Source organism: Channa argus, chromosome 19 (assembly GCF_033026475.1).
Source record: "Channa argus isolate prfri chromosome 19, Channa argus male v1.0, whole genome shotgun sequence".
In the NCBI taxonomy this organism is placed as follows: Eukaryota; Metazoa; Chordata; class Actinopteri; order Anabantiformes; family Channidae; genus Channa; species Channa argus.
Genome location: NC_090215.1, coordinates 6056711 through 6081952, shown reverse-complemented (window position 1 = coordinate 6081952; position 25242 = coordinate 6056711). Strand labels below are relative to the sequence as shown.

The 25242-nt window shown below is 38.6% G+C and overlaps 1 protein-coding gene across 4 annotated transcripts in view; it reads right to left on the bottom strand.

Moving 5' to 3' along the window:
- The window catches only part of arhgef4 (Rho guanine nucleotide exchange factor (GEF) 4), a 107530-nt gene that overhangs the window by 47215 nt on the left and 35073 nt on the right, over positions 1–25242 (bottom strand). For all 4 annotated transcript variants that reach the window (XM_067485999.1, XM_067485998.1, XM_067485996.1 and 1 more), the window contains 3 exons: positions 5044–9576; positions 2414–2680; positions 1886–2015 (listed from right to left, as the gene is read on the bottom strand). In XM_067485999.1, coding sequence (XP_067342100.1) covers positions 1886–2015; positions 2414–2680; positions 5044–9576 — 4930 coding nt within the window. The remainder of the gene's footprint in view (positions 1–1885; positions 2016–2413; positions 2681–5043; positions 9577–25242) is intronic.

The following is a 25242-nucleotide window of genomic DNA, read 5'->3' as shown; positions in this document are numbered from 1 at the left end:
AAAATTGTTTTAGACTGTATGAGTGGGATTGACTATATAAATAAAAGGAAATAAAATGAACACTTATTGGAACAAAGCAGTCCTTCAGATCATACAGTATATTGTTGTCAAGGACTGAAAACCAAAACAATCTGCACACCTTGCAATAAATGCTGATACACATATCCTATATGTATCAGTATAAGCAAGTCGACGTCACCCGACTGAATTGATCCTAATAATTAAGTCCCTTTGTATTTAGTCCCCCCTGCTGTTTAACCTCACTCGTTGGTACTTGTGTAACAGTCGACTTTTTTTTCTCCGTCAGCCAATACAAAATATCAGGTGCAGATTATGAAATGAACACAAAATGTCACAGTGACAGAAACAGCACAAGTCAGAGAGAAACTGAAAAGCCAGACTAATTTTGTCACCAAAACAAGAGTTATTAAATGTTGTCTGATGAATAACATGTGTATTACATAGTTTAAAATTCCTTATTTACAGCTCTATTTGCTACAGTCACTATGCAGAGTAGGCATGCCAGTGTTGCCCATAGCTGGGTCTTTCCTAGCTGAGTCACAGTCAGTGAACAAACATTGGCTAAAGCCATGAACCTAAGATTAGCAGTGCCAGACTTAGCTGTTCACATCTGACTTTTGAAGAACAGACACAATTAATAAGGGAGTTCAGCCTATTGAAACCACCTTAAAGACGATTACATGAGAAAAAGTGATATATTGCTTCACTCAACTCTACTCTGCTGGGGATCAGAATGATAAAGCATTTCACTGTATAAATCGATTAAAGCGGCTTCACTGTGTGAGCGCTGATTCCATTCACAGTCCCAGACACATTGAGACTGCACTGGACCTGTCTTATGATTTAGTTTCCCTTTCAATTTAGACCAATGAATCTAATTACTGTATATGGACACATTTGAAGCAGGACTACTGACCTCACTGTGGGAGTGTGTAATCTGCTACCTGACAAGGTAAGACCATGAGTGTGTATGCAGACTTGTCCCACACATGCAGTGGATTCAGAGACCACAACCAAAGTGTGGACTGTAAGGTTGATGTCAGTGTTATCAATCATTTTAAGCTGAGTTTAAAGTTGGACAAAATATTGATTTCAAAATTTTCTTCAAAAATGTTAAACTGTGATGTACAGCAAGTACATCACAGTACACAGTAGAAGTAGTAAGTAGAAATCCTTTTAATCAAATAGCAATTTTTGCATTTTTCTTCCTTGATTCTAGTGAACTGTGACTACAAAAAGCAAATAATGAATGAAAAGCTTCTTGCAATACATAAATATATACATTTTTTTCCTAGGTGGAAGAACATAAAATTCATCTAATGAAACTGGCAGATATTTGAGTTATTAGACAAAGTTCAGGTTTGACTTCCAAGACAGTCTCAAGCATATGTTAAAAAATATACATTCATTTAAATGTATTTATGTTTGTGTACAAATAAGTTTTTTCTATGTGATACTATACTATACTATGAAGGATATCCTAAAACTATTGCTTTGGTAATTGCACTACAGCGCAGGCAAATACATTAGCCAGTTCTAAATATTTGTTACAGTGTGTCTGTATGTTAGGAGGGAGGTTTGAGTGGGAACTTACTGCAGCCAGCAGGTAAAAAATGGAACTGCACACTGTGTACTGACTATTGTATATGGATATGTGACCACATACTCTGAATAGTCTACTGTGTGTGAACTGTATTTTACGGCAGCTCTGAGGACTAAACCTTAGCCACATGGGCACATTGCAAAGCTTCCTGTAGTCTAGTTAGAAAATCTCCCTTTTAAATGTTCCAACATCCAGTGCACCAGTCAACTAGAGTGAATGTGAATGACAAAGAACCAGATTGAATCAAGAGTGAATACTTACAGGAGTAGGAGACACTTCTCCTCCAACCCAGGCAGTCAAGACCAATTGGAGTACTCTGGGAGAAGCAGTGGGCCTTGAGAGGTATCCCGCGGAAGACTCTGACAGACCCTAATGTGACTCCAGCATCAGTCTGTTGGAATGAAAGATGCCCAGTTTCAGTCACTGACATGATTTGTCCTGTTAACAGTGAACTGGAAATTAACAAGTAAATGACAATTGCTCATTAGATAAAATAAAGAGATGTGCAAAGAAAAAAATCAAGACAAATAGGCATGCATGAAATGAAGTGCAGAAAAGAACAGGAAAAATGATGCCATGCATGAAAAAGAAAGTTAAGAGAGGACAGAGATTTGCAGGTTTCATTTCCAGGAAAAGTTGTCAGAAGCTGCCAGAGTGAAGGAGCTGTCTACTCAGAGGTGGTGCAGACACTTAGAATTAATGCAGAGGAGGAAAAAGATGGAAATTACAAAGATATCCAGGGTTTGGATCTTTGTTTTTGCTGCTCACAGCACTGTGGCCACTTCTTACTTTGTCCAGTTCTTCAGATATCAGTATGTTGAGTTGGCCCAGACTCCCCCTGACGCCTCTTGCCAGTTTCCATTTGTATTTTTTTTGCTCTTCAATCCAGAGGTCATCTAAACACCTTCGCCTTTGCTGCTGGCCAACTTCATCACATCCTACATCCACCAAGCAGCCAGTCCTCAGCCCACCAACAACAACAGAGGTCTTCAACTCACCCTTCAGCAGCTTTCGTGTTCCGGACAGGCTGGCAGGTTGACCACCATTTTGTGTGCCCTTTTGAGTGCACAGTAAACTAGTTAGTCACAGTCACCTTTTCTATATCAGTTTACCTCATGTGGCTATTTTGTGACTGGGTGCAATATGTAGCCAAAAAACTTTCATCATTTTGACACGATGTCACATGTTTGGTGAGTACATTACATACCTTTTGTTTATATATATTTAATAGACAAAATGATATAAGGGGTCATTTTTTTGATTTTTTTTGTTATGCTTTCTTTTTAAAAACAGATATCATCATCAGATTTTGAAGTTTCTAAAACACTTAAAAAATGTGTAAAACATTTATGTTACAAATACAATGAAACGTAACACAGTATCAGTCTAGCTGTACTTTTCATATTAACATGCACAGACATGCGCATGATGCATATGGCTTGTTTATTATGTCTTAAAAAAAGAGTTAAGGCTTGATTCACAGCAGCTGACAAATGAAGATTAACAAAACATGTCATGGGCCATGTATTACATGAATACAGTGGGAACTGGCAGGGATGTAGAAAGATGGTAGCCAGCTAACTCACAGAATGGAAATCTATCTGCTGAGGGCCGAGAGGGACAAAGGGTTGACACTGCTGTTTCTCTCCTCCTCTTCATCCCATTCACAGAGAGCCACTAAGAAAGAAAGGCTTGTTCTCTGTACCAACCCACACTGATAGATATTGATAAACTGTCAAAAACTTTGTGACACGCATTAAAGGACATAAAAACCACCGGAGGAAAACCAGAGATTAACTGATGCTGGTTTTAACCTCACTGGCATCTTGACTGAGCCTAACCAAACGACATTTAACATAAATCCCTATTTCTAGATAAGTGGAAACACGGTGTAAAACGCAAATAAAAAAATTTAATGATTTGCAAATCATTCAAAACCCTTTTTTTTTTGTAGCAAATGTAATGATTTGTTTATTATGATTTAATACAAACTATGTTTTGGATGAATGAAACTGTACTGTTATTAATGAAAAGGGAGTTGCAAGGAGGTGTTTGGAAAGGGTGGTGGGCGGAGGACTGCCAAGCCAAAGACCCGAGAACAATGATTAGGTCCTGTCTCTGGTTAGGTTCAGGCAAGTAAACCAATTACATTAGGGTTAGAGAAAGATGGTGTATGCGTCTAAAAACAATTAAAAATGTTTTGTGTGAAGTTAGATTAAATTTTCCTTAAATTTTTTGATATCTTCAGTATTAACATATCTGCAACTTGCTGTTTAAGTTACATTTCAACATGTTCTCATTATGTTCACAGGAAATGTAATGTGGTTGTATTTATGTTCCTCTGGAAAACATAATCACATTTGTAGTTTAGTTATAGGTTGTATGTATTCAGCTAGTATAAATGGTCAAGGAGTGTATTTAAAGAAACTACCTTTAAAATTGAAAATTATATTTGTGAAAAGGTTTGCATCCCCTTGTAAATTAATTAAATTAGACATTTTTTTTTTTTTTTATTTACTTTAATGCAAACTTTTGCAACCAAGTGTCTAAAGAAGATCCAGAAATGCTGTAACCTCCTTTAAGCCAAGCTCATTTAGAACGAAGTAGGTGAAATGTAAAACTGTCCTGTGATCTGACAAGTAAAACTTTTAGATTCTTTTTTTTTTTTTGGAATATTACATTTATAAAAAATAATTTCTGTGCTAAAGAGATAAGGGACCATCTGGCTTGTTGTCAGCACACAGTTCAATAGCCAGCATCTGTGATGCTGTGGGGATACATTAACTCACACAGCATGAGTAACTTGAACATCTGTGAAGTAGCCATTAATGCTGAACAATATATAAAGGATTTGGAGCAACATATGCTGCCATGCAAACAAATTTTTTTTTCAAAAACATTCTGCATGTACTACAACAGCATAGCTCCATATTAAAAGATTCTGGTAAAAGAGTCTGGGTGCATATCTATATTAAAATTGTCTGACAACTATTGAAAACATTTGGCATATTATAAGGTAAATAATAATAACCTTTGAGCAGCTAAAACCATACACAAGAATGGAAGACCTTCAAAATGAAAGCAGTTGGTCTCATTTCCCAAAAACTTAGTGTGCTGTTTTAAAAACAGGTGATGCAACACAATGATAGGCATTTCCCTGCCCCAGCTTTGTGATACATGTTGCTGGCGTCAAATTCAAAATAAGCAGATATTTTTTAAACTTAATCAAATGGTTCATTTTCAAAATTTGATATGCTATCTTTAGGCAATTTACAATCAACATTAGGGTTTCAAATGATTTTCTAATCATTCACAGTATCCCATCCCAAATGGGGATTGCACATATAGGTAGGACATGTGCATCATTTCCACATACATATCAGAAATCACTTGTGTGTGCCAAACTGATTTTCTCTTACCTCTAATTCATTTATGAAGCCAGCATACAGGCTGATGTGTGATTGACTGTCCTTTCTGCCCTCAGCTGCATCCAGGGGGTTGAGGCTGACACCCAGAGGGCTACTGGAGGGTTTTAGGGTTTTAGGTCTCTTGGGGGGATCTGTCAGTCCCTCAACACTGACTGACTGACCCAAGTTAATAGAACACAAAGAACTAGTCCTTGATGAATGAGGGTAGCGAAAAAACTTTCGCTGTGACACTGGTCTAGGGCTGTTAGGTTTAGGGCTCATTGGCCGTAAGGGGCTCTCAGCCAAGCCCTCACTAGCCACTGGTTGAGATCTAGTCTGAGAAGGTGAAGGCTGATGAGAAAGCGTGGCTAGTGATGCGACAGGGCTGGTGTTACTGGGCTGTGGGACTGAGGAATTTTCTAAAAATGATGGTAAGCCAGACATGCTCAGTGTTCTAGGTAGAACATTTGATGCACCTTTTCTTCTCTGACCCTCAGATTTGCACTGATGTAGACTTGCACTTTCTTGTGGAACTCCCCGTTTTGGCATAGGGTCTGTGTGGTGAAGGCCTCTAATGAAGGATGGTGACCCTGCATTGCTGAGCCTGTCAATGACTAGAGAGGACGTAAAGTCTTCACAGTCCTGCTCGGATGCCACGTTGCTACACTCACCAACTGGCACAGAAATAGTTCTTTTCAGCATATCAGCTTCCTTGGTTTTCTTTAACTTCCTCCATGATTGTTTTACTTTACATGAATCCGCATCACTGCCCACAGTTGCCTGCTCCTCATTCTCTTTATCCACCGAACGAGATTCAAACAGACTGGACAGAGACTTTTTCCATGGAATCTTCAAACTGTCATTGCTTTTGCTCCTTTTGTAGGTTTGACCATTAGGTGAATGGGCTTGCCTGACTTGGGGGCTGTCTGAAATAGATCCTCTGCTACCCACCTCACTACTCCCTGGGCTGACTAAATGACGGGCATAGCAAGTGTAGGGAGAAGGGTGGGAGAAGCCACAGTCCTCTTCTATTTCATTATACATCGTTCTTTGGACTGTGTGACTGTAGATATCACTTTTGACAAAAACCTCATCATCAGAATTGTCCTTCTGTTGACCTTGCTCAGAGAGAAACCACTCAGTGCCTATATCAGGGGACTCTTGGAGTACATCCTCACTTTTAGAACCCTTGGAGCCCTTAGACCTTCTAAAAGAGGGCATTTTAGCAAAGACTGAAAACTTAGAGCCTTTATTTCCTGTCTGGTTGCCTTTTGTTTTACTTTTCTTCATCGCCTTGTCAAGGTTAGAATTTCTGTCTGAAATATCAAAGTGAGGATCCTCAGACTCATCACAATTGCTGCTAGCGGAAGTGTAAGACACAGCATCATAAGCAACATTTAGAGATCCACACTGATTTTCACTACTACTGCATAGGACAGATGTAGCTGTGTTCAGATCAGGTTCCACCTCAGCAGTTGCTAAAAATTGTTCTCTCTGCTCAGTCCGGTGTTGTGGTCTCTTTGGACTGGAGCTGTCCCCTGAAAGGTTAATGATATCGCTTACTTCCTCAGCAGGCCTCATGATCTCATATTCGTTATTTCTTTCTGTTATTAAATTATCTGTTGTGCTGCAGCTTTCCAGTGAACCCTCAGCCTCCCGAATTGGCTCTAAACTTCTGACAGCAAGCCGACTGAGGCTGACATCAGCATGTGAGTACCTCACTGTCCTCACCTCCTGCGGCAGACTTGGCAAGCTGACCAGTGTTTGCTTTCTGTACTTTTCAGCTAGTGTATATTCCCCCAGTGGTTCTAAAAAGCTTTCTCTTTTTCTGCTAGGTAAGCAGTAATCCCTCTGCTGCTCCTCTTCAAAATCACCATCCAGGCCTAAACTTATTGTTTTAGGGTTTTCATTTCTTTCTGATCTATAACAGTTAAAGTCTATACTTTGTACAACCCTGTTATCCTCAATACATTTCTCTGCCTTTAGCTTTTCTATGTTATTTGCTTTACCCAGGCTGAAATGGCAGTTGCTAATAAGGTCATTCGCTCCAAATGGTTTGAAGTCTTCACTGTTCCTGTTGGGTTTTTGATCCAGTGAAGACAAAAAAAACTCAGATTTCTTCCAAGGCTTGTCTACATCATCCAAAAAGTCAAGACTCACATTTGAGGATGGTTCTACCAGAGGACAATTTATTTTCTCATTACTTTTGTAGCTGCTCTGGGCTGCCCCTGAGAAAACGCCTATCGCCTCCCCTGTCCCCACCTCTTTTATGCTGTCCTTGGTGTTATTGTTAGAGTCAGAAATCAGAACAAAAGAATTTTTCAGGCCAAAGTCAGAACCAGGGGTTTTTGGATTCTGTTGAACTTGCTTTAAATTACTAAAATCTGTGCTTGTCTTTAGAGGTAAACCTTGGTGTTCTTGTCGACTGGGCTGAATATATTTAGCAACAGCAGGGCATGTTGATGCTTTGTCTATCTTAGCAGGCAAATGTGAAGCACAGAACTCAACATCACTGTTACCTGGTTTGGAAATAAGCTCCCTGTGCTTGCAAAGTTCTGTTATACCAACATGTGACTGGGAAGGATTGGCTTCGCTTACTGCTTCCACAATTTGTTCCTGGTCAAGATAAATATAAAAGTCCTCCCCCTCCCATTCCTTGTTTTGCTGGAGAAGAGAGCAGGCGGATCCTACCCTCCCTCTCTCTCCTTTAAGGTTTTCTGATAACAGCAGATTATTTAAGAGTGGGTGATGAGTTGGACATTCCTCAGAACCCTTAGCAGTGTCAGACTGGATTTGAGTTGTCTGTGCCCTCTGTAAAAGCCTGTCCACAGAGAAGAGCTGCCTATGAAAAGGTATTTCGACTGTAGCACACCCCTGATCCAAGTGATCAGGGATTAAATCCTGAGTTTGAATTGGAACTTGCCAAGGTTGTGACCTCTCACTTGGAAAATGTTGATCAAGTTGCCTGTCTGTCAATGAGACAAGTGAGGCTGGATTAGGTACCTTCTGAACCGCAGTCAGCTCAGTAGCAGAGGTATCCAATGGAAGGGAGGCTGTGGTCTCTGTGGAAAATGTGATGGAGGAATGGATTTCATTTACTGTCCCAGGTGGTTTAGCCCCCTTTGTTGTAGTGCCAACACATCCACACTGTTCCACCTGAAAGCAGACACCCGACACTCTTGCCTTATTCTGGTGTGTTTTTTCACTATTACAAACCTGGGGGTGGATCTCTGTCAGTTCTCTGTTATGGCTGTTCTCACACTGAGATTGTAAACAGCAGAAATCTATATTGTGGGCCAATACATTTATTTTGAATGCATCTGTCAGCTCTGATTTTGTTTTATGTGATACACTATTTGTCTCTGTGCCATGTGCTTCTGCGATGTTTGGACTTGCTACAACAATTTCTGTAATTAACTGAGAGTCTATGTGGTTTGTCACTGATTTGGAGTGTGCAGTTGTACAGTTACTGTCTAATGTTTGTGCATTAATGACATCAGTGAATTTTGAACCAGCTGCACATGTGTTGTCTTTACCATTAATTTCTATATTTTGGTGTGCTTGATTACAATACGTTCCCACAGTCTTGCCAAAGTCCCCATTGTCTTTGCTGTGCACATTTACAGCTCGTATTTCTCTGTCTTCATTGATTATACCCTGGTTTTCTAGTTTTTTCCTCTGTCCATAATGTCTATCAATAACGTCACTGCTACATGTATTTAAACCTGGGCATTTTTCTAAGCAGTAAGAAGTGACCAGTTCAATATTCTTTACTTCTCCGTCCTGCACATTACAGACTTGTAAACGTTCTTGTTGTTGTGTCTTCACAGTCTTTTTCTCTGTGGCATCTATATTAACCATACATATTTCTGAGTTTGTTGATTCAGTCAGACTGTTAGAATTGCTTTCTTCTAGCTGTGCATAATACTTCACTTCGGGAGTGTATGGTAGAGTGTTTACCTTTGTGTCAAAGGTGTCTGTATTTTGTTGGCTTTGTACATGTAAACTGTATGAGTCCGTGCTGGCTTTTACTTGAGTTTCTGTGCAAACAGCCTGTAAACCAGAATGTTCTTTGTTCAAGTTGAGATGTAATTTCTCTGTACTCAAGCAGGGTTGGATATCAACTGAGCACAGGTCTCTGGTGATTTGCTTTGCGGGAATTTTAGGGTCCAGATGGTTCTGTGGGATCGTCTTCCTGCTACAGCTAGAATGTCTAACATAAGGCTCTGTGACATCTTTGCCTTTGGCTGTCACTGCCTCCCTTGGCCTTGCTTTACAGTGCCCAGTGCAGACACAGCTGCTTGTTGCTTGACAACCATCATAGTCACAGCCTTGTCCAAGCAGAGCATCCAAACATTCCTTCCCATCTGGATTCAGGTCTGACAGGGTGTCACTGTGCCATGAGCAGGAGTCAAAAGACTTCTCCGATATATTAACCCCTCTTTTACTTCTCTTGCGTAATTCCAGGGAATCAACAAAAAGATCCCTGTCGTTTAAGCTTAATCCTTCACAGAGGTGGGGAGAGTCTTCAAGAACTTCCTGAGGCTGTGGAGACAGCAAAAAGAGGAGGGTTGATATAAGTGTATGTGAACACAAAAAGTGTAGTTTGTGCAGCACAGAGTTGTACTTGATACTTGCACTTCTGTCCATACCAGACACATGATCAGGTGCAACATTATTCAAAATAGGGACATATCAAATGCATGATGCAAATTATCTGTGTTTTAAAAACACAGCTGACACACTTTATGTATAGACACAGCAAAAGCATATAAAATGTTTTGAAATGATTTGAAATGAAGTTTTTCATGGCAAGTTTGTATTATTTTAACATAACTTTATATGGTGGATCTGCGTGATATAAATCAAATAATAAGCCTAATGTCAGTAAAAAATATATCTAAGGTTGCTATTAGTATATTTCTTATATGAAAAATAAGTGAGAATCCTTTCAGCATAATTTTATGTACTTATCAGAGATCTACTAAACAAATACTTTGGTATACCTGGTGTTGGACTGTACTTAGCTAATACCAGACTGTTCTGATACCTGCCTAGTTTGCGAGCATGGCATTTAGTAGTTTAATTTTGTAGATGTGCAGTTATTCATGTTACAAACTGATTGTCTGTCACAGATTACTTTGTGTCATCTTTTGTATTGTTGTGGATAATTAATTGTAAATTTCCTTTAATACCCTTTGTACAGTGTTCCATTGTGCTTCTAGCAGTGAACTGTGCTAACCAGCCACAGCAATAACAGTGATGGTCTTGATAATGTCAAGGAGGTCAGCATGTCCACACTAAGCAATCTGTGACTACAAAGCCCAATGCACAACAATATGTGATAACTGTGTACAGAAGTACATAAACTCAATACTCAAGTAAAGGTGCAAGTATAAACTTAAAAACACTATCCACTACAAGTACCACTTTAAAATTATTACTTATATAAATGTACTACGGAGATTATCTACATTTTACTTAAGGTACAAAGTTATTCCACTAAGAATGTATTTCTAACAAAATTAATTATGGTAATTATGGCAAAATATGTACAGCATTTATTAAGAAAAAGGGTGATTGATCACTGTCCACTGCTAACGATGGAGCTGATTTTAATAACATTAAGTCCTGACAGGTGGATAACATATAATGATAAATTATTAGTTCATAATATTCTTAAAACATACATATAACATTTTGACATTAAAACCACCAGGTATTGTTAATGTTGTTACTGATCTTGTATATTAAATCAACATTGCTCAAATGCTACCCAGAAATGTGTGGAGGAGGTTATAAAGGCAAAGGTTGGGACATATGAATAAGTTTGTAACTTTCTTTTTTAACTCCAATTCCAAAAAAGTTTGGAAGATGTAAAAATGCAAATAAAAACAAAATGATTTAATTACCAGATTTTTTTGTTTTATGATTCACCAAATGTTTTCTATTGGTGAAAGGTCTGGACTGCAGGCAGGCCAGTTCAGCACCCTGACTCTTGTCATACAAAGTCATGCTGTTGTGATGGATGCAGGATGTGATTCAACATTGTCTTGCTGAAATATGCAAGGTCTTCCCTGAAAGAGATGTTGTCTGGATGGGAGCATATGTTTTACTTTTCAGGATTGATGGAGCCTTTCCAGATGTGTAAGCTGCCCACACCATAGACACTAATGCCCCCCCCATACCATCAGAGATGAAGGCTTTTGAACTGCTTTGCCCCAGAGATCACGGCAAATTGTTCCACAATTGTTTGATGCAGTTTGTTACCAATCAACCCAATTAGTTGTCAAATGCTGCTCCATTTGTTTTCTATTTGCGGCATATACTTTTCCAGCCTTTTGCTGCACCTCTTCCAACTCAATGAAATGGTAAAATATCTTATCTGATATATATCTGATATATTCTATAGTAAACCCATATTGTAAATTTGGGTTGATGATATTTGCAAATCACTGAATCCTATTTTTATTTAAGTTTCTAAATCTTCTCAACTTTTTTGGAATTGGGGTTGTATATGCTCCTTGACCTTTGTGGGACATTTATAATACCTGAATGTGAATAAAATGTTACTGTATGATGATTAAAAAGATTATTTTCTTTACTAATGTTCTTTACTAATTTTTCCCATTTTAGTGATAGAGGGGAGGTAAACTTTTTTACTCAACTATATACATACATACAATTTAAATGAACAAGACTTACAATTTAATACTTACTACATTAAGTAAACTTGGGAAATGTACTTGAACCTTACTTTCAGCTTTGAGTTGTTTTGTTGTAAAAATAAGCCTAAACTGATTACAAGTTCTCTCTTACAAGTCATATGCTTCTTAGAGTCACCTGAACAAACCATGGAAATTACCTAATGTGGCAATCTACAGACTAGTCGTGTTTATTAACAAATGTTAGAAAGATTAATTCTTTTAAAAACCACTTTCATATTTACATGTATTGAGCTAGGGTGGCACCTATAACAATGATAACACATTTTTAAACTGGGATCTGTGGTTTGGTGTTTTATGTATTCAGATAGCCACTAAAGTAATTTCAAAATGAACAAGTACACAAATCAGCTTGCAGGATCCCTGCTATAGACATTTTTCCACTTCTTACTCAAATGGATGAATCATTTTATCCCTTTTTAGATCAAGTTTACATTTGTTTCAAATTGGTTTAGGTCCATTCCTATGAGTAAGGGGTATAAAAACCTATAAACACACACACACACAAACACAAACAAACTCGAAACTGCCTCTACTACATACACACCTGTTTAATTTAAATCCTAAAAAAACTTTACTTACTCTCCAGTGCTTTATCGCCCCAGCTGTGTCCAGCATCAGATCACAAAGGCGAGCAGCAAACCAGCTCAGCACTGCTCCCATAGTGTTCTTTACACATAAGCTCACACACATAAACACACAGTTCATACACATACTCGCAGGGTCTCTTCTTTCCTGGTACTACATGTCTGTGGCTTCCCTTGGCACTCTTCCTCTTTTGTCTCTGTGTTTTTCTTCCATGAACACCAAATTGTGCTAGCTAAGAGCTTTAAGCCCTAAATTACAGATCCACCCCACTCCATTTATCTGTAGTGGTGAGCCTTTACATAAAGGTTCACAGCCAAAGCGCTGTACACACAACAAGAAGCAGCGCTTCCCTTTTACTGCGTGTTATCGATGTAGACCATCTACAGCAGCCGGGGCTTAATCCGATCTCAAAACAGCAGGTACATTGAACTCGGTGTCTCAATAACAAGAAAAGACACTAAGAAGCCTTGCTATAAATACAGAGCAGCTTCAGTCAGTGCAGTGTGCAGGACAACGAAACATAATGACAAATAACCTTAATGCAAGCCAACTCAAATCGCATTCACTTAGTGCAGAAAAGGCTTTCCATATAAATAGTATATTTATCAGTTCTAATAATTTTGTAATTTGAAAAAATGAATCATGTGTACATGAATCACCCCAACTGTAATCTGAGAGAAAGACCCTGTAATGGTTCTTTTAAATGCAAATGAATGTCAGAGAATGTGAACACTATAGCAAGATCCTCTTGCAAGGCCAAAATAGCTTGTTAAAATCACTATGTAAATACTGCAGGATTTACAGGGATTTTATTTATACAAAAGTTAACATTGCTAGACTTTGAAGGAAAGATAGTGTCTTGGTACAGTGTAATAATCATTGAAACAATGGGATATGTATGTATTGAAAAAATAATGTACCCAGTTCATTTTGTATTTGCTGGTACAAAAGAAGTCTATCACACCATAAAATATAAATACTTGCTATAACATGGTGAACAATATGAGTTTAGCAAAGTCTTAAAAAACAGCCTCACTTGGAAATGTGCAAGATAAATGTAACGTTTTCTACTGCCCAGCTCAAAACTGCTTCCTAAACCCACCTGTACAGCAACCGAGGGCGGAACTAATGGTTAATCCAGACATGCTCCATTCACAGAGAGGCCGGTGTTATTTTCTGCTAATTAATTAGAGTTGAGTGTGTAAAAGAAGCTTAAAGGCTTAGCAAATATCCCTTTCTACCAGATAGTAGAGGGGCTGATTGAAGTTACCCAGGCATGAACAAGTCATTATCCCGTTGCAGACAGAGCTTGTACTTCCGCACCCAACTGACAACTCAGAGAAGTGGAAAATAGAAGTTCTCAAAAAATAGACAAAAAATTACTGCAACACAAACTAGGAGGATCCTGCAGGATAGAGTGGAAAACATCCCTACCTCCATAGATGTAGGACAGCTTTTTGAGGACAGCTTTCTAGGCTTTTGGATTTTCTAAGTGGGTTTTAAACAAGTCGGTTTCCAGATCATGTACAAGGATGATGGACAGAACACATGGCTTTTGGCTTATCCCTTCAGGGGTCGGCACAGCGTAACATGTTCCGCACGTTGATTTGGAATGTGTTTTAACACTGTATGCCCTTCGTGCCGCAACCCTCATATTTTAACCAGGCCCAGGCCCAGCAGCAAGGTGGCTCTTGGTGGCCGGGTGGGGCTACACCTTTTGGGGTTTGATGCAGACCCGCGTCCTTCTGCATCCCATCCCAATGCTCTACCACTGAACCACCTGGCCCCCAAGAGAGGGGCCACAAGAGGCACCCACACATTTATCAGAGATAAATGAAAAACCTGGAAATTCCTTACATGGCTGGAGTCTCGGAGAAGCTTAAAAAAAGATTTGAAAAACATCACATACCTGTTAACTGTAAACTCCCTAGCACAATGAGACAGAGACTGGTCCAGCCAAAAGACCAGACACCGAAAAACAACATAATGTATGCAGTTCAACACAGTCAAGAGTGTTCACAGCTCTAACTTGCAACATCTCAGGACCAAAATCAGCAGTGTACCATCCCCTAAAAGGCAAAGGACACTCATTTGAGGACAATGTATACATCTTGTACAGAAAAGATACATGGTATGATAGAGGTATATGGGAGGCCATATTTGTTCAAGTAGAAAATCCTCCCAACAGAAGAGGAGGTGTCAGACGCAATCTATCTACCATTTCTGTGCTGCTTTTTCATTCATCCCCGGGAAGATGCAAAACCCCTTCACACTTCCACCAGGTTGGACACAACTTACGATGCCCTACTAGGGGGATAAAGGATGTTGATCATTACATTCCCACAACTCACTACTATACTCCCACCTCATCTATTATCAACCTAATGAGCCTATTCAGGTGAGAAAAAAGTAAACAAACAAATGACCACTCTAAATGTTAAATGTTCTGCACTTATATAGCGCTTTTCTACCTATTGGCACTCAAAGCACTTTACACTGCTTCTTATTTACCCATTCACACTCACAATCACACACACACTCATACACCGATGGGGGAGCTGCTATGCTATTCCTGCGCCGCAGTCGCAACTAGCCAACTTTCCTTTCTTACACTAAGACAGAGTGCATTTACATGGACTTAAGTAACCAGGTTACACGCAACTCTTTTGGAAAAGCAGATTTCTTGTAAACAGGAAAGATGGTTTCTGAAATTGGTGTAAGGGGTTAGGGAAATCACTGCAATAACTGATGGCAGAACCAAAACCAATCCAGTGTTAAATATATTTCCTGATATAAACATGCTGCAGGTTGGCTTAAAGGATAAAAAACTGCGCATTACTATTAAGCTGGTTTATTAGTTGCATTCATAATCTTTTGTTTGTCACCTCAACCTAATCAAATCTTAGCTGGACCAGAGCTAGTATACACCTCTTTTCAATTGGGTGGGCTTTTCTTTTTCTGAATATGATTAAAACTAACATTGACATCTGGTGCACTTCAGGATTTATGACTATGACTAAGAAAAGATACAAACACATGCACATCATCATCAAATGATCAAATTGGTACTGAAAGTAGCGATGAAGCTGAGTGGGTGCCATCTTACAGTAAATCCATGGTCTGCATGAAAAGGTTGCCATGGCAGCCACATATAAATCAAATCAGCAAAAGTCTCAGGGGTGTTAACCAAACACTACACAAAAGCACATGGTTTTTCTGTAGATGAGAGGACTCAATGATATAATGCATTCTCTAGCCTCCACACATAATCAGTTCGGTTGCTGTGAATATTCACATAGTTCACTGGAATTATTTTTTGTCAAACAGTTTATCTATCCAGCCAGCACTTCTGTGCAGTGTCTTTGAATTCTGTGCAAGTATAATTGTGCTGTACCATACGTGGCAACTTTGGCACTTACTCTTGAAACAATGACAGATACTGTATTCAATTCAATTCAATTCAACTTTATTTATATAGCGCCAATTCACAACAAAGTCATCTCAGGGCACTTTACAGAATAAAGTCAAGATTATAAAGATATATAAAGAGAACCCAACAATTTCCCCCTGGAGCAAGCCATAGGCAACAGTGGAGAGGAAAAACTCCCTTTAACGGAAGAAACCTCCAGCAGAACCAGGCTCAGGGTGGACGGCCATCTGCCTCGACCGGTTGGGGTGAGTGGAAAGGGGAGAGAGAAAAGAACAGAGCAACAAAAGCAACAACAAAACATCGGGCAGATTGGTAGGATCAGTAGCTTCACGCTGGAAGACACACAGCTTCAAAGCCGGGGGACACCTGCAGAAAGGGACAGAGAGAGGGGGACAGAGGAGGACAAAGACAACTACGGGAGAGAACACACAGAGTTAATGACATACAGTGGTGACAATTGCTGGATGACAGGAGAGGAGAGATGGTCAAGAGGAGGAAAGGAGCTCAGTGCATTGGGGGGTGGGTCCCCCAGCAGTCTAAGCCTATGGCAGCATAACTATAACTAACTATATGCTTTATTAAAAAGGAAGGTTTTAAGCCTAGACTTAAAAGTAGAGAGGGTGTCTGCTTCCTGAATCTGAACTGGGAGCTGGTTCCACAAGAGAGGAGCTTGATAGCTAAAGGCTCTACCTCCCATTCTACTTTTGGAAATTCTGGGAACCACAAGTAGGCCTGCATTCTGAGAGCGAAGTGGTCTACTGGGATGATATGGTGCTATGAGGTCTTCTAAATATGATGGAGCCTGACCATTCAGAGCTTTATATGTAAGAAGCAGGGTTTTAAATTCTATTCTACATTTAATGGGAAGCCAATGGAGAGAAGCTAGTGAAGGTGAAATATGATCTCTCTTGCTAGTTCCAGTCAGCACTCTTGCTGCAGCATTTTGGATTAATTGCAGGCTCTTTAGGGAGTTACTGGGGCATCCTGAAAGTAGGGAATTACAGTAGTCCAACCTAGACGTAACAAATGCATGGACCAGTTTTTCGGCATCACTTTGAGACAGGATGCTCCTAATTTTGGCAATGTTCCGTAGGTGGAAGAAGGCTGTTCTAGAGATTTGTTTTATATGTGAGTTAAAGGATAGATCCTGATCAAAAATAACTCCAAGGTTCCTTGCAGTAGTACTGGAGGCCAGACTTATGCCATCTAGTGTAACAATATGGTTGGACATCATATCTCTGAGATTTTTGGGCCCAAATACTATGACTTCAGTTTTGTCTGAGTTTAAAAGTAAAAAATTGTGGGACATCCAGGCCTTTATGTGTTGTAGGCATGCTTGAAGCTTTATTAACTGATTATTTTCATCTGGTTCCATAGATAAATATAGCTGGGTATCATCAGCATAAGAGTGGAAATTTATGGAGTGTTTTCTAATAATGTTGCCTAAAGGAGACATATATAAAGTAAAAAGTATTGGTCCTAACACAGAGCCTTGTGGAACTCCATAGCTAACCTTTGCGTGCATGGAGGATTCATCATTAACATGAACAAATTGAAATCTATCAGATAGATAAGATTTAAACCAACCTTGTGCAGTTCCTGTAATTCCAATTTCATGTTCCAGTCTCTGTAATAAAATGTTATGATCAATGGTATCAAATGCAGCACTAAGATCTAACAGAACAAGTATAGAGATGAGTCCATTATCTGAGGCCATGAGAAGATCGTTGGTGACTTTTACCAGTGCTGTTTCTGTACTATGATGAACTCTAAATCCTGACTGAAAGTCTTCATACAAATTATTCCTATGAAGGTGATCACATAATTGTTTTGCGACTACTTTTTCAATTATTTTAGAAATAAAGGGGAGATTAGATATTGGTCTGTAATTGGCTAAAACACCTGGGTCAAGACAGGGTTTTTTAAGTAGTGGTTTAATTACAGCTACCTTATAGGCCTGTGGTACATAGCCTGTTTCCAAAGATAGATTTATGATATCTAATATGAATGTATCTATTAAGGGTAAAGCTTCCTTGAGCAGCTTAGTTGGAACAGGGTCTAGCAGACAGGTTGTTGGTTTAGATGAGGTAATAATTGAAGTTAGCTCAGAGAGATCTATGGGTAAAAAGCAGTCTAACAGGGAGTGGGGCCTTATCGATGACTCTAGCACTGCTGTACATGAAGATCTATCTGTAATTTTTGGGGGGAGGATCTGGTGAATTCGTTCTCTAATAGCTACAATTTTATTCATAAAGAAGCTCATGAAGTCATTGGTGCTCAAAGTTAAGGGAATAGTAGGCTCTTAGTCAGTCTGGCTACAGTGCTGAACAGAAACCGGGGGTTGTTCTTGTTTTCTTCTATTAATGATGAATAATATGCTGTTCTGGCATCACTGAGAGCTTTTTTGTACGTTTTTAAACTATTTTTCCAGGCTAAATGAGATTCTTCTAACTTTCTGGAACGCCACTTCCTTTCTAACTTTCGTGTTTCCTGTTTTAAGTTGCGTGTTTGTGAACTATACCATGGAGATCGCCTCTGCTGATTTACTGCCTTCTTTTTTAGAGGGGCAACACTATCGAGTATTGTACGTAGTGAGGCTGCAGAATTGTCAACAACATAATCTACTTGTGCAGGAGTAACATTAAGGAGACTACTTCCCATTGTATTAACATATGGTGAAGCAAATGATGAAGAAATAATTTCTTTAAATTTGTTGACAGCTTTTTCACTTAAGCATCTGCTATAGTGGAATTTTTCCCTAACTGCTATATAGTCCGTTATTGTAAATTCAAATGTTATTTAATGTTAAAAAAATGGTCAGACAGAAGAGAGTTGTGAGGAAATATGGTTAAATTATCCGCTTCAATTCCATACGTAAGGACAAGGTCTAACGTGTGACTAAAACAGTGAGTAGGTTTATTTACATTTTGGGAAAAAACAATTGAATCTAATAATGAATTAAAGGCAGTGCTCAGGCAGTTACTGTCAGCATCTACATGAATGTTAAAGTCACCCACTATAATGACTTTATCTGTACTAAGCACTAAATCAGATAGAAAATCAGAAAATTCAATCAAAAAATAGTGGTTTTTGAGTTTTCCAGTTTGGGTGTGAAAGGCTAAGAGTAAGGCTCTCAAATGAGTTGTAACTATGTTTAGATCTAGGGTTTATTGATAAGCTAGAATGGAAGATTGCTGCAACTCATGCCGTGACCATTCTTTACCAAAGGCTACCTGTGGTAGGAAAAAGTCGTTTGTAGGCAGCAAGAAATTCATTGGTACTGCCCTTTAATAGGAACTCAATCTGACCCCAGTGGGATGGGTAAGTCTCAGACACAGTAAAGAAAACCCAAACAGTGATGAGCTTCTGAAGTAAATCCTTCTACACTCACACCCACCCACACACACGCCCACCCACACACAGCTCTTGAGGGATACAGTCAGACATATTATATTTCCACAACAACAACAAACCACAGACAGGCAAAGTGAACTTGGTGTTTTTTTTTTCTATTTAAGTCTGTTGAAGTAATATTAAAGATTAAACCCCGTTAATCACAGTGCATAAACAACTCACTAATGTTATTTAGTGCTGCAAATGACCAAATTCCTTATCTTTAAGACACCATATTTATTTATCAGCCTCTCCTCCAGAGAAGTACTGTATGACTGTTGGTTCAAATGTTTGCTGGTTGTTCATATGTTTAACTAATGAAGACCTCTAGTGGCCATGTGAATTATAACAGTACTAATGCAGCAACAGTGTGATGTTAAGAGATTAATCAAAGTTTGATAGAGAAGGTCCTGTTCATTCCCTGTTGTCTGTCTGGTCCTAACTACATTATATTTTTATTCCCGAAGAGAATTATTACATAGACTTAACCAAAAATCTTGCCACTTCAACCTAATCAAATATCAAGTCTCACTTGATGTTTTAACACTGTTTAATATATGAAACCTGTAAAGTCAAGGCCACCATCAACTTTGTTATGGATTGAGAAATTTATATTTCTAGGTCTCTTCATTTAGATTTAATCAAAAAATACTAAAAATATCTTCTGGTATATTATTTCCGCGTGCCTTCGGCAGTCCCAAGAGTTCTGCATTGGACTACTCTGTCTTTTATGTTTTCATCTGTCCAGGTGAGCCCATTCCATTTCAATGATATTCGCATCTCGACTGGAGTGCAGTCCTTAACTGTACATTTGCAGTGTATTTGGGATCACTGTCATGCATCATCTGTACTTTTGACACTTCAATTTTTACAATATCAACACCACCAGTGGCAGAAATTCAGCTCTGAACCATGACAGAGCTCATCGTTCACTAAAGACTGCAAATACTCATTGTATACTTTTCTCCAACTCTTCCTCTTACAAGCTTTCAACTATTGGACCCACAAATTTCAAACATTGATTCAAAGTCCATAATACTCTTCTCCACTGATATTCAATCTAGTTTTGGCCAGCTCTGCTCCCCTTTTAAAATGTTTTTTTGGCTCCCATCTGGACTTCAACGCACAGTACAATATTTGAGTTTGTCTCAATACTTTTGAGCCCCTAGAATTTGAGGTCTCTGTACAGAAAAGGTGGGACTTTTTCTTAAATGCAGTTAACACCAAAGTCTATGATTTTGTTAAATTTTTTGAATTTTATTTATCTGACAAATCTACAATTATATGTATTTTCAGTGGGTACACTGAATAACTTAACTGTATTTTGTGAATGTGTTCAAATTTAGTTTAATCCATGTAACACACTCAAACCATTTAAGAAAGAGGCAGAAAATTGTATAAAATATGTAACACCATTCTAGATTATTCTAAAATTAGAAGGTTAACTGGTAACAGGTGAGAGAATAATGATTGAGTAAAAAAAGAGAATCCACCAAAGGCACAGTCTTTGCAAGCAAAGATGGGTTGTGGTTGTGTAACTAAATGCCTTGCACCTTCCCATTCTGCCTCCCATACTTCTGAAAACACATGACCTTTCAAATCAGGACAAAGACAACTACCACTGTTCGAAAAATGGCCCAATATAGTAACAGAGCTCATGACTATAAATAATAAATCCTCATGAATCTAGTCATGCCCTCAAATTTAAAACCTATCATCAAAACCAGAGCCATTTCAAGACACTGTATGACCTTAAATGCAAAAAAAAAAAAAAAGATTTTTTTCGAAGACCTACACGAACTGTGCTTAACATTGTGCATAGCAGATCCACCACTTTACATACAAACCACATGTGGTGACACAAAGTGGTGAGGGAGAGTTTCACTAACAATCTATGCAGAAATACTTACAGCCATGGGTTTCCCCTTCCACTCCAGACATGCATTTACTCGCACATCTCAGCCAGGACAAAACATACAAAATGGCTTTACCCATCAATACCAAAACACACACTCTTTCAGGATACCTTTCATTAGATGAGTCTTTAATCTAGGATTTCCAGTCCATGGTCCTTCTCCTCATTCGCTTTCTGCCTCAACTGTTGCCTCAGCATTCTCCACCAAGCATGGAGACGCCACCCACACCCAGCATGGACGGAATGTGAACGTGGGTGCTGCAGCCACACCGTCATGGCCCCAGGGAAAGCTGGCTATTGTGCCAGCAGGGCTCCGCAGAGTTCAAGCATATACACATCAAACCAGCACACAAAACCACGCACGCAGGAACAAGGCTTATCTTTCTGTTATGTAAGTCACAATATTGCTCGTTCTACTGCAGCAGCTGTGACCAACTGTTCACCTGACCACACCCAGAATTGAACCTGACTTTTACTCCATTGATTCACATGCCTCAAACTGTCTGTTTTCTTTGTGGAACTGACAAAACAGCAGGTGATTGACATCTGGGCTGCATCAATTATTCATGATGATACTTTATGAAGCTTAAAGCAGGCCACACAGATAACTTACCTCGATCAGTGTCTAATCTGGTAGAAGATTTCAGTTAGTGCTGGCAGACTGAACTACTATTCTCAGTTTCCACTCCTTATGTCTCGCCTCAAATTAACACTGCTCCCTCCATCATCATCACTGCCCCTCCTCCCACAGCCCACAGCTCTCTGAGGTCATCCTCAGATTGTCACCTACTGCCCTGCATCTCAGCATAGAGAAGAAACCTGATCTCTGTTCTCAGAGGGAAGGCAGGGTTGTTTGTGGTAGTGGTTGAAAATGATACTTCAATGAACACTAAATCTAATGTGGATACTTCATGGTGAACAAAAGAAGGTTTTGAAATGCTATGCTGATGAGATGACAAAAGACATTTCATTATAGAGAATCAGGCCCTGTAGAAAAATATACTTGAGTTCTGAATTTATACTCAGAATTTGGAGTAAAACAAACTAAATATGAATAGAGTTTGTACACTTCTATTACTAAACTTGCAGAGAGTAAATGTAGTGCATTATATAGTAAATACAAAGAGGTTTAAGTCATTGTCTGCATCAGCGAAACAGCAAGGACGCTGGACAATACAAAGCAGGAACACCAGTAACAGATAACATCAGGGATCTATGAGCAAAGCCACTCAAACTGCATCCACTGGGAAGAAGTCAAAGGTCATCGACCAGCAGTCGATGTGACATTCAGATCTGACATTAGCGACCATCACTTTTCCTGTTTTCCCTGCTACCAACCCACTTATGCTTTATCTGGAATTGTTGAGGATTAACAGTCTAACAGTTCCACAAGTCTGAGAACATGTCTCTCCTGATTTCGGAGTCTTTGAAACTTAGACTTCAGTATGACTGCAATTTCAGTATTTTATTAAAGATTGAGTAATGTTTTTGACCATTGTGTTGGAGCGACAAAAAGCATCTATAACAAAAGTAATGACTTTAAATCATAATGGGGTGCACATATTAGTAAAAAATATATTGTAGAGCTAATATAAGTAATGTGTAGCTGTCATTCAAACTAGGCCAGCAATCAATCATAAGCTGTTGAGTTAAGATAGTAAAATGTTTTTAATGGATTTTGGCAGAGTGGTTACACACAGGAAACAAAGAAGACGGAATTGATGGAGCCTTATAGCCATTTCAGCCAGATGTCTCTGTTTACACCAACCACTTAATAATTCATGAGGGGGGAAGAATACACATGCTGGTGCTGTTCATGAACACAGATTGGCAGCCATAGTGGATACATACTCAGAACTGTACCTAGATGGATTTCTCTCTATTAGCCTACTATATGAGCTAATAAAGCAACACTAGCTTTTTTTTCTCTTCAAGCTACTGAAAATACATACATTTACCATCACATCATTTAAATAACTTGCATTAGAAACTTATTTTAAAGTACCATTTTTTCTTCGAGGTTAGCATCAAAAGAGAGCAGATTAATCAGTCTGGTAATCAAATATGTATATATTAGATACTATCAATTTGACATATATTAGATACTATCTAATATATACATATATTTTTAGATATATTTTATTTATCTGTATATATGAAATTAATACAAACTTATCTTACTGTACAGAAATAACGTATTTGATATATTCAGAAATAATAGGAAAAACAATGCACAGTTAAAATTTTATGTATGCATTTGCTGTATGATAATTCATTGAACAACATTATGTTAAAACACTGAATACAAATGGAAAAGAGGAATTACATTTCTGTTTTGTCCAGCAGAGGGCAGTTATAATCAGCCAAGTACTGCTATTAGTTTTCATGAGATAGGAGAGAGAACATCTAATTATGCATAATTATTGAATATGCAAAAGTACAATAAAGCTTTTCTTGTGAATTGTGGGCAGGAATGATTCCATTAATGAGTAAAAAGGTCAAAATTTACCACTGAGTTTGCCTGGGCATATCTGCTTTACTAAGTGTCTCCAACTTGAACTGAAAGCAGAGTACTCCACTTTGTAACAAAGGCTTTCATTCAGCACTTACACAGGACTAAAGAGACAATATTGTGTCTTCCCCCAGAGGAAAAGTACAAAAAAAAGCAGAGCTAGTAAGCCGCAGTTTGCTTCAAATGTCAGAACAGTGAATAACCCTGTTAATGTAAAAAAGAAAAAAAATATGAACAAGAGAACACAAGCACTTCCTTTAACGCAAAGTAGTTCAAAGTTCAACAGTAAGTCAAGACACAATTGTTGGCACAGGTCAGCCCTCGGTCAAAATTAATCATGTGATCCAGAAGAGAAATGACAGCTTTGCAGCCTGGGGTAAGTAAGATAATCTCACTCCCCCAACCATAAGCTTAACCATCACAACTAACCCTAACCAGGAAACCCAGCACTAACCTTCAAACTACTCTTTGAAGTTTTGAGGGCCAGTCAAAATATACTCACAACTACAGTAGTGAACCAGAATTTGTCCACACAACCATAAAAAGACACGTACACTAAAACACACACACACACGCACACACAAACACGCAGAGTCCTTTCACTTAAATTGGCTTGTCTCCCCTCCAGAGGACACTACCATGGAAACAGGGCACAAAGGGAGGGACCAGTGAAAACAGGCCACAAAGGTCTGGGATAGAATACCAATTGCACAGTGTGGGAAAGAAGCAGCCAATAATTACATGTGATTCCCCACAGACTATTATTCTGACTAGCATTCCTTCTGCACGAGCTTCTCACAGACACAAACATGATATTATGGACATTGCATGGACAGAAATCATTACATATGAACTAACTGTCAGCTGCCCAAGACTATCAAAGGTAGTATGATTTCATGCTTCATCAATATCTCTGCATACTACAGATCACAGAAGCCTAACTTTTTCAGTTTATTAATGTACAATTCATCTATAATATCACAGGCCTGCTGTGCAACCCAATGAATGCTGCTGCAATCCCTAACTGCCACACAGGTGAAAATTGACCTAAAATATGAGCCACATATCATTTATGCAACATTAGAATTGCTCAACTTCCTTAAACAGTGCTTGGTTATACTGGATGTTCCTTTCAGTTCAACTTCTCTTTAAACTCTCTAAAGATCTGAAATTTCCCCTCATCTCTCTTAATTTTAATTGACAAGATATGCATTGGTTCTAGGAGAACATACAAAAGTCGCTCAGATCTGAGTTGAGAAACTCAGGTGGTTTAAATTGAGTGACACACCCTGGGATATCCAATGGGGGGATTTGAGATTGCTTGTAGTTTTTTCCTACCTTCCTATTAAACACAAAACTTGCATTTTTTTGTTGGTAAAAATTGAGTAAACCTTAGATTTTAATCTTTCAAAGATTTTCACGTGTATGAATTTGCTATTTCTTTGGTATACAATTACTAATTAAATGCTTGTAATGTTTTATATAAAAATAAATAAAGACTCCATTTTATACTAATTTGTTTGCAATTTCTGACTCAACAATCACATCACATCTGATAGGAATTGTTTCAATGATAGCTTCACAAAGCTCTGATTATGTTGTAATAGCTAATAGTATGATATTTAAAATTTTAAGAAAGTCTTTCTAA